The 16,007-nt window shown below is 34.4% G+C and overlaps 1 protein-coding gene across 1 annotated transcript; it reads right to left on the reverse strand.

Annotated features, from left to right (window-relative positions):
- Positions 1 to 418: 418 nt before the first annotated feature.
- Positions 419 to 10,858, reverse strand: LOC148272127 (uncharacterized). Its single transcript, XM_088240483.1, has 6 exons — positions 10,531 to 10,858; positions 6,478 to 6,594; positions 5,444 to 5,840; positions 3,657 to 3,859; positions 2,650 to 2,852; positions 419 to 632 (listed from the first exon to the last, which is right to left on the reverse strand). The coding sequence occupies exons 1-6, from the start codon at positions 10,669 to 10,671 to the stop codon at positions 515 to 517; spliced, it is 1,179 nt and encodes a 392-aa protein (XP_088096609.1). The 5' UTR covers positions 10,672 to 10,858; the 3' UTR covers positions 419 to 514.
- Positions 10,859 to 16,007: the final 5,149 nt, after the last annotated feature.

A 16,007-nucleotide genomic window follows, 5' to 3' on the forward strand; every position in this document is an offset into this window, starting at 1 on the left:
TATTAAGGAGAATACATTATTGACTGATTTAATGTAAAATAATTAAGGAGAATACATTATTGACTGATTTAATGTAAAATAATTAAGGAGAATACACTATTGACTAATTTGTTATAAAAAAAATAATGAGAATACATTATTGACTAATTTGTTGTTAAAATAATGAGATTACATTATTTACTAATTTGTCGTACAATAATGAAGGAGAATACATTATTGACTAATTTACTGTCATTTTGTTCTCTTCATTTGGAAAAAAATAGACACAACTTATATTAGCACTAGACAACTTAGTAAATAATGTATTTTCCTTATTTTTTTTCTCAATTATTCCCTCGATTGAACGCGAACAGAAGACGCTCACTTTCATCTACATGACATTTCATTTCAAAGGCTTGTCAGAGCAGAAAATTTTGGTCCATCACCAATTTGCTCTCCAGGCATGCTTCATACATTTTAGACCATTTCTAGAGCTAACCTGACCTAACCTAAAATGTTTTTTTTAAACACAAACTCACCGAAAATGAAGAGTCAGTCTTTCCTTGGACTTGAAAATCTTCCCGCAAATATCACACTCGTACTTCTGGCCCCCGTGGTCCAGTCTCAGGTGATTGCGCAGCGTTGATCTCCGGCTAGACAAATATTTCATTTAAACGTGTCTTTTTTTTTTATATACATTGACAAATGTAAAATAATATTCTATTATCATACTTTCTCAGGTGTCCCGCAAGGCTCTAACCTGGGTCCATTGTTGTTCTAAATTTTCATTAACAACAACAACAACAACAACAACAACAAACCATCACGCCGTTTCCCCGTAGGGGTAGGCAGAGAGGATGGAACGCCATAACACTCTATCTTGGCATACAGACCTCGCTTCCTCTACATTCATACATCTTCTTATGCACGCACGCCGATTATTCCTACTTTTGACATGTCCATCTTCAAGTATTTGATGGACTTGATCGTGCCATGTCTTTCTCGGTCTTCCTCGTTTTCTGCATCCATCAACATTAAAAATGTAATTTTGAACTCGCGTTTTCTGTTGTTTACGGATGGCTTAAAATTATTCTTAAAGGAGACATATTCTGACGATTTTCGTCTTCTCCAAGCGAATATATCTAATATATCTGAATGGGCAAGGCGCAAAAATCTTAGGTTTAATGTTTCCAAGTGTTCGGTCACGTCCTTCACTAGGGCCCAAAAAACTCTTTTTTTTCGCTACAAAACGAATTACCAGAATCTGATACGAACGTCGAATGTTAAGAATCTGAACGTTAGATTTGTGAGCATCCTGACATTTCATGAACACATAGAGACAATCAGTGGTAATGCATTGAAGGTGTTAGGATCTGTTCCGCGTACTGCCAGGGTTTTCGAAAATACCCGCGTACTGAGAACTCTTTACAACTCCTCGGTGCGAAGTAGACTCGAGAGTGGCTCGATGATTCGGGGGCTACATGAACTGAAGAACTCTCTTATGATAGAGAAAATCCAAAAGAAGTTTCTGAGATATCTCTACATGAGAGAGTGCGGGTATTATCCTCGGCTCTACCTGACCGAGTCTCCCCAGGGTATGCTCGGCTACAACAGTTTAAAGACTAGAAGGGATGTGTATTTGACTACACATTTTATCGATTGTGATCGATAATTCTAAGATTATGATGAGCATTGGTTTGTATGTTCCTGATAATTACCTAAGACAGCGTCAGCATAGATTGTTTCATATTCCGATATACAGGAGCACCCTGCAGTTGGAAAGGCTAGCGCTACGCGGAACAACATCGCTCTGGATGTTGATCTGTTCCATGTATCTGAATGGGTTTTCCGGAGCAGGATTCTCCTACTACTTTGACAAGAGTCTTTTTATAATATGTACGCATTAAATTTTAGTTTGTAATGTATGTATTATTTAAAATAAATTAATTGAATTGAATATTTTTCTCGCGACAAAAAAACCTATACAATTCAACTATAAACTAAAAAATATTTCCCTTTCAATGGTTTTGTCAATAAAGGATCTTGGCATTACTTTAGATAGTCAATTCTCCTATCGTGAACACATTGATAATATTGTAAACAAATCTCTCAAACTTCTCGGTTTTATCAATAGAGTGACGGCGGACTTCAAAAATATTAACACCATCAAAACTCTTTATTGCTCACTAGCTCCACCCCATCTAGAATACGCTTCTCCTATTTGGTCTTCCATTCTACAGGACTCATATTGACCATATCGAGTCTGTCCAACACCGTTTTCTAAGAAAAGTGGCATGGCTGCTCGGATTACAAAGGGGAAATTATTCCTATTTTGAAATAGAGCAATCTCTTAATCTGTCTTCATTGGAGAGACGTAGAACTGAGATGGACCTTATATGCATTTTCAAAATACTTAATGCTTTAAGTGATGTCCCATCTCTGTTGCAATGAATTTCTTTTCATGTTCCCAACCGTGTCACCAGAAGTCAAAATCTGCTATTTTGCGGTTTGCATATGCGGTTTCTGGACTTTTCTTAATTCTATTGGTATTACTTTTCTCTGTGGCATCACTTTAAACAAATCTAATCTACACAGATCACAGTTTTACTTTTATAACAACTTTTCATGCTGTATTTTCATCCGCCCGGACGCAAGTGTCGATATACGAACCTGAAGTGTCTGGAACAAACGTGGCACGGGAATTTGATCCCCGCGTGCCAGTTGAGGTGCTCCCTGAGGCTGGGCCTGTCTCTGAGGTGGGCTCCGCAGGTGGTGCACACCAGACGTACGGCGTGCGTGCCGCTGTGACCGACGAGACGACGCTCGGAAGGGAAACGCTGGCTGCACAACCCGCACGTGTAGGCCCCGCGAGACTGGAAGGAACGCGTGAATTAATTCATTTTATTTAATATACTAAAATAAAATAAAATCACACTATTTTTATGTACCACTTATATTTTTTATAATTTGACAACCAACTAGTTTCGGCAATACTATGCCTTCTTCAGGGTCAATTACAAAGTAACATAACATATATAAAGTTTTCACAGTGAAGGTAGAGTGGGCGTGGCTACGGGGTAGAGAAAAAGGGGGTTTTTGTGTGGATTTAGGGAGAGGGAGATTTTATTTTAATATATTAAATAATAATGTTCCACAAAGTAAATGCTTCAAACATCAAAAATAATTCATTTTAATTTAAATATATTGCAGCAGAGAGGGAAAACATTTTTGAAGACAGAAGTATAGGCATTTACAAGGCTAATGAAAGGTTTATGTCCCATTTTTTCCATAAATTTCCATTCAAATACCTCCAATCAAAGTTTTTTACGTTTTTCATTGAAATTTTTTCGAAACTCATTTGATATGTCAAAAGACGCCGAACAGCGCGCCGCCGCGTTTGCCCAAAATTGTGAATGAAATCAAGGTAAATAAAAAAATGTTTAAATTATTGTCTCAAACTAAATTCAAAGTAGGTTCAGTGTAATTGACCATTTTGTTAAAGCGTCTAATTTTGACATCTTACTAATTTGTGACACGCGGTTCACATCAATAAATTACGATGCAGAAAGTTTAAAAATTTGGCAATGGGATTTTTACATATTTTAAAAAAATATTAGTATGAGATTTTTATTAACAAGTTTCTTCTTTAATTTCATTTGTCGTTCAGCCATACTCACGGGACTGTGTTTCTTGGCGTGCCTCTCCAGAGAGCCGACGGTCTTGAAGGACAGGACGCACTCCTCGCAGCGATACGCCGCAGCCAGGTACTCCGCGCTCGAGAGCCTGTCCTCGCGCTCCTTCAGCTGCTCCGATAGAGAGAGGTGGACTTCGCAAGAGAAATCTTCGTACTTGACAAACTCCTCTTTTTGGATGGACTTTTCTAATAACAAATTCAATCGGCGTTATTCTTGTATTTTTCTAACAGAACAAGCAACGTGTCAGCATATATTTTATTTACTAAGTACAGTTCTGTTTATCCGAACTCGTCATCCAGATTGCCAAATTTCCGGATCGAAAAAAGGAGAAGTTTTTAAATTTAATTTAATTGTGAATAATAAATAGCAAAAAAATTGTGTTAATAAGCACTTATTTTTTTAATTTTTGATATATCACATATCGTATTCTTCCAGTGGCCTTTAATTAAATTAAAAATAAAATGTATACCCACAAAAGGCCATGCCTTTGAGGGATTTTTTCTGTGTTTATGTAATGGTTTTTTTTTGTATTTGTAACTTATTAAATTACAGTAAAACCTCGTTTTTACATTCCTCAATTTTACATTTTCCCGCTTTTTGCACCAAAATGTTCAGGACCCATTTTCTTCATACATTCTCATACAAATTTTCCCCTTAATTAAGGTTTTTATTATTTTTCATCACCCCGGTTTTACGTTTAAAAAATTTCGGAATTCATTTGATGTGTCAAAAAAGCCAAAATTACGTCGTAATAATGATGCCGCGGCCCGCGCGCCGCCGCGTGTGCCACTCGAATGAAGAACAAAAACAGGCCAACAACTAATAAAGGATGAATTATTGTCTTAACCTAAATTCAAAGCAGGTGCAGTGTAATTGACCTTTTTGTTTAAGTGTCTTCCTTTACGATTAGTCATAGTTTTCGTTTGAACAAACACGTCATTTTGACTTGTACAAATCACGATACGCAGTTGACAAACGTTTAGAAACAATCCAGTTTTAATATCATTAAATTGCGATGTTTACAACATAACAATAAAAATATATAAAGTTATAAAAAAGATGCTTTAAAAAGTTGTCATAAAAGTGGAAATAATTTTGCCGCGATCTATATGACAGTTGTTTTTAGTTATGGCATAAAAAAAAGTGATACCACTTAATTGAAATTTGCGAACATTTAGGGGAAAAATTATTGTATGTTATTTTATGCAAATCCAAAATTCTATTTTTTTATTTTTATTTACACATGAATTAATTTCTGTAGTTCGGAGACAGACAGATGCAAATCCAGAATTTGATGAAATAACATTTCGATTTTCTTATCCATATCTTTATGATCATGTCCATTGATTTTTGAGAAATGTAAGTCTTATAACTTGCCTCTGAGGTACAGATTTTAACATGCTGTTTTCAAATCAAATAAAAAAAAACAAATAACATAATATTGTTTGAAAAAATATAAAAATATTTTTAGTGAAATCATTGAAAAAAAGTTTTAAAAAATTATTTACTATTTCCACTAATCACCATTTTAGCAATTTTTCTGGAAGTATATTTACACTATAGTGTAGCAAAATCAATTTTATTTTTATGTAATTCCTATTTTTTATTTCCTTACTTTAGCGTTTTCCTCAGTTTTACACTTTTTTTCTTGTTCCCTTGAAAAACGTAAAAAGGGGGTTTGACTGTATAATAAAATATTTTTTTAAAATATAGAAATAAATAAATGAAATAAAAATTGGCATAACCGCCGATGTGTTAACGAATATTACCTTTTGATTTGTGTTTCTTCTTCTTGCGACCGTCTTTCCTGTTCTTCTTCAGCTTGGGTTTGAAGATCGCCGTGAGATCGTCGAATCCGTCGCCGACGTCGTGGACTTCTTCCTTTATCGCCGCCGGCTCAAACGGATCGTAGTCCGAGTCATTTTGTAGATCTAGACCGGTGTCGAATTGGCGATCCGCCTCCGACTCCGACTTCACATTTCTCCCAGCGGGCGTCATGCCCTGGGTGTAGTTCTTGGCAGGGTTCGAGTCTCGGGCGAAAGAAATGATTTCTTCGCTGCTGGAGTCCGTGTCCGAGTGGGTGGCAACATCTATGCACAGGGTGTTAGAAAGCGACGGCCTCTCCACGGCCGTGACTTTGAATTTTTCATTGAAGACTTGATACAGCTGGAAAGAATATAATATTTTATTATTCAAACCAGCCTTGTCTACCAACTTTTTTTACACACTCAAAATATTGTTAATTTATTTTTTATTTGAAGTGATTATTTCTACTAAATGTGTACTTTTCCTAGTAAGGAAATACCACATACTACAAATACGGATAAAAATATATGAAATGAATTAAAAATTTTATTTTTCAAAATCATTGTGTAGAGCTTTTTTTTATTTTTTTACTAAAAGAAATATTTGCGTGTTTGTCATTCACGCAAACATTTCATTTTGAGGGCCATTTTCAACGAGTTGTAAATAACTCACTATTAGAAAATGGGAATCAAGTTGGGGTAGAGTGGGATTCGAACCACGGACCTTTGACACGAATTTAAATGAGACACGAATTTGCGTGAGTGGGTATTTGTAAGTTTTAGAAAGAGAGAGCAAAAGCCGACTGAACGGAAGCAGACCGGGCACGCGCAGATTCTGATCGTGCCGACGTCGAGCAGTTCCAGTGTGTCGTGCGTGGTGTTGTGGGTGGTAAAAAGGCGGCGAGAGTGCGTGCCCATAGGTGTGTATCTCGGTTAGTGTGTGTGACCACCACTCTGCCTGATATCAAGTATAATATGACATTGAGTAATCTACTTACTGTATTCTGATGAGTGTTCATCAAAGCGCTGTCGGCTTGTAAACACATATTCCTAAAGTGTAATATTTTCCTGAGAGTACATCTACAGAAACAGCAGATCAGCTCGCATCTCTCCATCTGAAAACATTTATAAAGTCATTCATTCAACTTTAATCTGGTCCCATACTATGAAAGTCACAAATATAAAATAGAAAAACAAAATAAATTATTAAAATATCCATCTTTATATATTTCATTCCTCTGTATGTGCGATGTCACTGAACTCCTAAACGGCTTAACCGATTAACGTGCGGTTTTCAGAGAAATGTAGATCTTTGCGCTGTGCGTATTCGTAGATATTAAAATCTTTAATCTAATATGTAAAAAAGAAGCAAGGAGCATAAATGTTTTATTCATCGATCTACCGGGGTAGCATTTACAAAAAGTGGAAAGATGTTGTTTTTTTGTGCATAAAAAAGTTTGTTTTTGAATGTTTACAAACAACATTTGATTTTGTGGATCTCAATCAGATTCTTTCCTTAAATTCCTTATAATTTCTACCCGTTTATTTCTTTAAACTGGATTTTTGGTAATACGAAAATAATATTAAATTCAATACATTTTTAATAATCGTATTTCAATAAAGGATCTTGGCATTACTTTAGATAGTAAACTCTCCTATCGTGAACACATTGATAATATTGTAAACAAATCTCTCAAACTTCTCGGTTTTATCAATAGAGTGACAGCGGACTTCAAAAATATTATTACCATCAAACTCATTATTGCTCACTAGTTCGACCCCATCTAGAATACGCTTCTCCTATTTGGTCTCCATTCTACAGGACTCATATTGACCATATCGAGTCTGTCCAACACCGTTTTTTAAGAAAGGTGGCATAGTTGCTCGGATTACAAAGGGGTAATTATTCTTATTTTGAAATAGAGCAATCTCTTAATCTGTCTTCATTGGAGAGACGTAGAACTGAGATGGACCTTAAATGCATTTTTAAAATACTTAATGCTTTAAGTGATGTCCCATCTCTGTTGCGATCAATTTCTTTTCATGTTCCCAACCGCGTCACCAGAAGTCAAAATCTGCTATTTATAAAATCTTCTAGGAGCAACTTTGGTTTTTATGCCCCAATGTCCAGAATGTGTAGATTAGTCAATTCATCACACGGCTTGTAATCTTTTGGGATAGATCTTCCGGCTTTTCGTAGATCTCTTCGCGACTAAACAGTGTGGGATGAAGTTGGATTGGCATGGTTTAGCTCAAAGTTTTTGGTCTTTCGTTTTTTTGAATATATTGTTTACTATTATTGTTTTGCCCCTGTTTGTCTTTGCTAAATAGTTTTATGTTCTTTTTGTTCAGTTTCTTGCATTTATGTTTCTTCGTGTAACTGTTGTAATTGGCTTAGGCCGTATATATTTAATAAATAAATAAGTACACCCCTTCGTTGGTGAGAAGACCAGAGTTTGACGTTTGCAAAAAGAATGCCATAATTGAAAAAATATTTATTTCATGTTACCAATCTCCTAACGAAAAAAAGAAACAGACTGGACATCATTGGCCGAGGAGATTTAAGATTAAACCTGACAAAATGGACGCCAAATATTGATAATTTATTATTAAAGCATCAGGTTCACCCTTCCCACTAAAAACATTTACTTATTGCTTAGTATATTTTGAGTACTTTTAATTTAAATTCAATTAATAAATGTATAAAACTTAACCTTTGTTTTAATTTTAAGTTTTTAGCACTAAACTTCACTACAGTTAGAAATTTATGAAAAATCAATACCAGGTAAGCAGGGGGTCTACCAAAAACCAAAAAACATGGCAAGGGGTCTACGACACAAAAACATGGCAAGGGGTCTACGACACAAAAACATGGCAAGGGGTCTACGACACAAAAACATGGCAAGGGGTCTACGACACAAAAACATGGCAAGGGGTCTACGACACAAAAACATATCAAGGGGTCTACGACACAAAAACATGGCATGGGGTCTACGACACAAAAACATGGCAAGGGGTCTACGACACAAAAACATGGCAAGGGGTCTACGACACAAAAACATGGCAAGGGGTCTACGACACAAAAACATGGCAAGGGGTCTACGACACAAAAACATGGCAAGGGGTCTACGACACAAAAACATGGCAAGGGGTCTACGACACAAAAAAGTTTGGGAACCTCTGGCTTATATAATAATTTTAACAAATTACAACAGGGATAGAGAATACCTTAAGTAAGGGAATATGGTGGTAAAGTGGCCACTTAAACCAGCGAATGACAGGTCATAAGCCCTGTAAATGCCTAGACTTCCATATTCCCTTATTTGAGGTATTCTCCATCCCTGTTGTAATTTGTTAATCTTAATGACTCCCGAGGGGGTGAAATCCAGTCTTTTGTCTACGAACATTTGGACAAACTCAAATATTGTTATATAATAATATTATTGGAGCCAATGCGAGTGATATCTTTAACTTGAATAATAATTCATTCAAAAGGGAAATCAGCGACAGCATGCGGGCATTGTCACCATGGATGAGTAGTGAGTGATGAGTAAATACAATATTATTTTTTCATTTTATTTTAAATTTACAATGGTAAATATGTTGAACATTTTATTTATGGTTTTCCAAATTATATTCTTGTATAATATAACTTTATTGATGACACATTAAATATATTAATAATCATTTCTAGTCTAGCTTTACGTATCTATTATATTATAACCGTATTATTGTATTTAGGATTGTGGATTTCAATAAATAAATAAAAATATTTAAAAAACAATGTTTCCAGTATGTCTAAATGCTTGCAGACTGGCTGGATTTCTTCCCTAGGGAGCTATTTAGATCTAAATTTGTTGCAGCAGAAAGGGAAAACATTTTTGAGAAGGGGCATAGAAGTCTTGGCATTTACAGGGCTTTCGACCTGTTGTTGCCTGGTTTGAGTGACCACTTTACACACTGCGTAACATTCACCATTCTGCCTATGTTTACACATCCACATTTCCTCAACTCTTCCATCTGTTGACTTTTGTGAAGTAAAAGAGCTAAAACCTTTATCATGTGGGTGAGATTCATCCTGCGACAAACATTTGTACGCTAAAGTCGAGCTCTCTATTTCATGTGCCAGCAGTTCGTACGAACTATGCCCAGAACTCTCCACTTATACGTTTTGCTAGTGAATATAATTTGAACTTTCCCCTTATTGATCCATTTGATGTTAAAAAAATAACATTTAAAATGCGCGTCTTAAAACATACTTTTTTGTCTTATACTTAGTTTCAATAATAAAGTTTTATTTTATTATATTAAATTTTATATATAATTCTTAATATTTTATATATATTTATATTTTCGACACCTGACACCCTCATTCCAATATAACACCCACACACCCACCCTCTCACTCACTGACACTCACACAAACACACTAGTATGTATTGTAAGTGTATTTAATGTATTTCTGTGGATATCTGTCATTGGTTTTATTCTCTGTATATGTTATTTGTTATATTTTTATTACATGTATTACTGTTGATATCCCCAATAAATAAAAATAAAAAAAAGGAAGATTTCAGTGCACCGTTCACCCTGTTCCCGGCGCTCACCCTCCTAGTAAACATACTTCTCAGATACACAAATTCTTCTACCTGATTTAGAATACCTTCGATCACACTGATCTCACATTTAATTATATTTTCATCTCTTTCAAAAACCGTCACTTTGAATTTATCAACATTCATTAGCAAATCGCTTTTCTTGCATACATCGTAGACTTTTGTTACCAAGAGTTGCCGATCTCCTTTGCTGCCAGCAAGAAGCACGGCATCATCCGCATACAGAAGACAGTAAACAGTTATACCACTCATTTTTGCTGCCATTCTTAAAACTTGCAGTTCTTTCATACAGTTATCGATGTATACGTTGAACAACCATGGTGACATTACACAACCCTGTTTGACTCCTTTAAAATTTATAGTAAGGAGACGATAAAATCGAACAGGTTATTATCAATTCGAGTTAATAGAAGTTGATTTAACAGTAAATCTTACCTTCGTACCGCCTAGGAGTTGTATTAGATGAATATAATCATTAGCCGCAGAAAGAGATACATTTTCAAATGATAAACAACAGCGGCAAATTCGTAAATAATCACCGGAATCATACTCCGAATTACTTTCTGGGCGGTTCATCTTTAGTTCTTACGCATTACATCAGTTCAGACACGCATATTCTCGCGTCAGCAAGAAAAAACATATTAATTAAAGCTAACAGTTGGATTCTCTGATTACAATTTCATCCACATTAAATCTGCTAACTTTTTCATCTGACAATCCGAATCTGACACACAGGGCTGACTCGGGCAAACTTCACAGATATAAAATAGAACAGAGATGATCTTTCGAAGTTCGAATAAAAATAATAGAGCGCGTTCGATTATAATATTCATCCGAAAGAACGTCCGGATGAAGAAATTTATTCGAATTTTCAGCTGCGCGTGGATGAGTTTGAGCTAAACAACTCATGGCTAAGAGAATGAAGGTCGCAGAGCCTCACCCACTACACGCCCTTCATCAAATGATCAAATACCGAGCCGTATACTTTTTTTTTCAGATTTTAAAACAAATAAGTATACAATAATACAACAATTTATTTTTTTTAAACAATAATTCCATACATATATTAACATTAATATTTCCCATAATGTAAAAGAAAAAACATTTCTTTTGTATATAATGGGGAGTGACGTCTAACAATAGTTTGTTAATTTTATTTTTATTTTTGAATATTTTTGGATAGCGTTTAAATTAAAAAATAAAAAAAAACAATGTTTTCAATCAGTTCCACCCAAAAAAGAAATAATTATTTCTCTGTAAGTATAATGATGTGGTGCTATAGTTGTTTTTTATTTGGGAATTAAGATATTACTTCCTGTTCTAGGTCGCGTACTTACATTTTTTAACGTAGAAACACTACTTTTTATTTTGGCTTTATGTATTTGAAGAAAAGAATTCATTTTATATAACAATTTTGTATAAAAACCTTATTTTTTTAAATAATTGAACAGTGGGAAAAGTATGTGGTTTTTAAGAAATAACTTTTAAAATTATTTTTTTGTAGATTTTCGACTGGTAAAATGTTTGTTTTAAAACTACCACCCCATCATATTATTCTTATTAGGCTAATGTAAAGGAAAATTATTTGATTTTTCGATGGTTAATATATTCCTTTATCTAGTAAATACGTCATTTATTAATTTATTTGCTCCTTTCATTTAATATTTCTAAGCCTCAACAAAGTCGGATGCGGCACTGGAAGATGTGTGAACATGATCCATAAATGGGGTGAGATACCACTTCCGATTCATCACCATTAAACATACACCTGAGAATTGCTTGGCAAGACGCTACCCTGGGCTGGTATTCCAAACACTATCGCGGGTGTACAGTTTTCCCATGCCGCGAGAGTGGTTTAGAATAGCACCACTGGTGATCCAGGACTTTCGAACTCAAATCCCTCCCCCTAAGAAAAATCGAATCCCAAACCTCTATCATTCGAATGATAAAAAGTCGATTATTTAAATCGTTGAGTCTCTGATCATTCTATTGCCGTACATTACTAATTGTATCTGACGTTTACAATTTACGGCTACCAAGCATAAATTGGTTAACTATTCAGTTCTTGACTGAGTTTCCACTTTGAGAGTTTTAGGGGTAGATTGTTCATGAAGCGAGAGATATTCATTTTGTTTTGTTTTTTTTATTTGACATTATTCAATACCCCCTTTCGTCTAGATCTAATGCACAATCTTTAAAGAAAATATTTAAAGAAGACATTCAATGAAAATATACGTGTGCGTTTATAAATGGAAATGAAAGGTCGTAACCCGTGACGTCAAATGACGTGATGCCAACTGCGAGCCGTTTGTATGTGCTCATTTTTATAAATGAAAATCTGTTGAGAATACATTGAAAAAAACTGCGTTATTCCGGACTAATAAAAATGACCTATTGGTTTTTAAAAAAGTGTGCTAATGTTAAGTGTTCGAAAATCAAGGTATGCAAAAAAGTCATCCAAAAATATAATTTTAAAAAAAATTAATAAGCAATATAAGTGCACAGTTAATTTATTTTTGACAATACTAGTTAGTTGAATACCACCATTTTTTTTCTTGGTAAAGAGTTTTGTAACATGCCATTGACATATTAAAACACAGACATGCCCTATAGAGTAAAATATTTTCTAAAATACTCATTTTTGGTAAGAAAAAAAGGTTTGTATTTCAACTTTAAAAATCAGCATGGGTTTTTAATGGTTTCAATCAAATTCTTTCCTTAAACCCCTTGTAATTTCTATCCAATCATTTTTTTTATTGGATCTTTACAAACAAAAGATAATATTAACTCACGATTATTATATTTTTTAAATGTATTCCTATCAATGCATCCCGGTAACTAAAAAGAGTTTTGAAATTGCGCCGATAGGCGTAGTTTGACTTTAAAAAAAATACATGTGAATATTAATTGTTTAACGCTTTGTTAATCACTAGTGAACAAATATTTACCAATGAAAAGTTACACAATCCGTTTGATAATGTTTATCCGAAAGGTTTTTATGAGGTTTTCATGACACAAGTTGATAAGTAGGCATTTTTAAAACAAACCATCACGCCGTTTCCCCGTAGGAGTAGGCAGAGAAGATGGAACGCCATATCACTCTGTCTTTGCATACAGACCTCGCTTCCTCTACATTCATACATCTTCTCATGCACGCGCGCTGATTATTCCTACTCTTGACTAGAGATGCAAGGCGGTAAAATTACCGCGGTATTTTACGGGAATTTTACCAGATTCTGGTAAAACACGGTATTTTTCTTTTTCAAAGATATTACAAATACGAGTAGCTTTGTTTTAGGACACTTTACATGACTGCAAAAACCAGGTTTAGATCCGTCTGGTGGTTGTCGAGATTTATTATAAGCATGGGACGTTCAAGGTCATTCGGTGAGTACTTTTTAAACTTTTTTTATAAAAAAGGTTGTTATGTTTTGAAACTTAACAGGATCGGTGGATATAGGGTTCTTAGTAAAACCCTAAGTTTGTGACCTTGAACGACCACCGCTCATGCCACGATTTTGAAAAACTGGCGCTTAAAATAAGTTTTTTGTGTATAATTACGTTCCTGAAGGTTTTACAGAAAAAAATATACAAAAGTCCGAGAAAATTATATTTACTTAAAAATCGTTTTAATTCTTTTATTTTTTGGACTAATATTTTCCAAGATACACGTTTGAACATCAAATACATTTTATCGAAATGGCGGAAAAGCGGTATTTACACTAACTTTTTACCAATTATTTGATGATTGACCTACGAAAAGTCATCATCATCATTCCATGTCCGCTACCTAGTTGGAGCATATGGTGTTCACAAAGATCCTCCTCCTCTATCACTTTTATTCGATAAGGATGTGAAAGGGAACAAATCGACACTATTCAAGACTAATTAATATATCTTTGAAAAATAAAAATTAGTACGTCAAATTCGTTTCTTACCGAAAATTACCGTAAATTCCGATATTTTACCGCGACTTTTGGTAAAATTACGTAATTTTACATTTATACTCTTGACATGTCCATCTTCAAGTAGTTGATGGACTTGATCGTGCCATGTCTTTCTCGGTCTTCCTTGTTTTCTGCATCCATCAAAATTCGCATCGTAGATCCTTTTGGCCGTGTTTTCGCTGTTCATTCGCTCTACATGTCCAAACCAACGCAGTATCCATTTTGCCATTTTCGTTTCGATCCTAAACGTCACGCCTAGCTGGGGGTCGAAGAACGAATAAATACGCGCTGGCCATGACTGAGCGTTTGGGCGTGAGTTACGCGTCATCATTTTTGAGTGCTCAGGATATGTCGATGTATTAATATGTCAATGGCTGTTGACATCCAAGTTTAGTTCATTCTGTAAGCTATTTCACGTATGATAAATTTAAAGTTTCTTCAAAAGAAAAGTTTTTTCAGGTACTTTTTCATGCAAATTATTATATATGTTTTATATAGCGAATAGTTATTTCATTATACAAAGTAATTTTATGTTTTTTAAAACATTTATTATAATTCATAACAACAGATAAAATGGTACTTAAACTTAGTGGTGTTAAAGTCTATTTTTGATTGCATTTCAAATGAATGAATTCTTAGTTTGTAGGGTTGGCAAAGCTGGGTGAGAAAATAGCGAAAACAGTTAGGTTATGTTTATTTTGTAATATGACAGTGACAAAAGTAACCACACACGTACGGATTATATTAAACGTTCATTTATGTCTGAACTTCGGTACAGTTGTAAAAATACCGCAGTCTACCAAATCGTTCAGTAGTATACCTGTAGTCTACCGTTTACTAGCGTAGTTTTCGTAGTTTATTTTTTAGGAAAAAAATACCAAACTTTTTGATAAAATTAATACTTTTTTGCTATGATTTTATTTATTTATTATATATATACGGCCTAAGCCAATTAAAACAGTTACATGAAGAAACATAAATGCAAGAAACTGAACAAAAAGAACATAAAACTATTTAGCAAAGACAAACAAGGGCAAAACAATAATTGTAAACAATATATTCAAAAAAACGAAAGACCAAAAACTTTGAGCTAAACCATGTCAATCCAACTTCATCCCACACTGTTTAGTCGCGAAGAGATCTACGAAAGGCCGGAAGATCTATCCCAAAAAATTTCAAGTCGTGTGATGAATTAACTAATCTACACATTCTGGACATTGGGGCATAAAAACCAAAGTTGTTCTTAGAAGATTTTATTAATAGCAGATTTTGACTTCTGGTGACACGGTTGGGAACATGAAAATAAATTGATTGCAACAGAGATGGGATATCACTTAAAGCATTAAGTATTTTGAAAATGCATATAAGGTCCATCTCAGTTCTACGTCTCTCCAATGAAGACAGATTAAGAGATTGCTCTATTTCAAAATAAAAATAATTACCCCAATCTTGTTTTATTTTGAGCCCTTGCCGTCTCTTATTGTTTTAAGCTTTGTTAATCACTCATGCGGGTGAGATTCATCTTATTGAATTATTTTACATACATACTATGGTGGATTTATTAACAATATTTTACGTTAGTCCAAGTTTTTGCTGACAAGGACTGGATTCAAGTCTCCAGGGAGCTGTTAATATATTACAACAGAGATAAATAACATTTTAGAGAAGCTAATAAAGAAGTCTCGGCATCTACAAGTCTACTGACCTGTCATTGGCTGGAGAAAGAATGGTGAATGTTACACAGTGTGTAAACCAACAATGATAGGTCATAAGCCCTGGAAATGCCTAGACTGCCATATTACCTTCTCTAAAATGTTCTTCATCTCTGTTGTAATATGATTAAACAATGCATAATTACAAGAATGAAAAAGTTTTTAAAATGCACAAAATATATGTACCTAATACAAGCCAAATAAGAAGCTAAATGAAAAGTTTATTAAAATTACATTTACAAAATACACGCTA

This window comes from Micrasema longulum, unplaced genomic scaffold (genome assembly GCF_059751315.1).
Source record: "Micrasema longulum isolate JH-2025_06_02 unplaced genomic scaffold, ASM5975131v1 h1tg002469l, whole genome shotgun sequence".
Classification (NCBI taxonomy): domain Eukaryota; kingdom Metazoa; phylum Arthropoda; class Insecta; order Trichoptera; family Brachycentridae; genus Micrasema; species Micrasema longulum.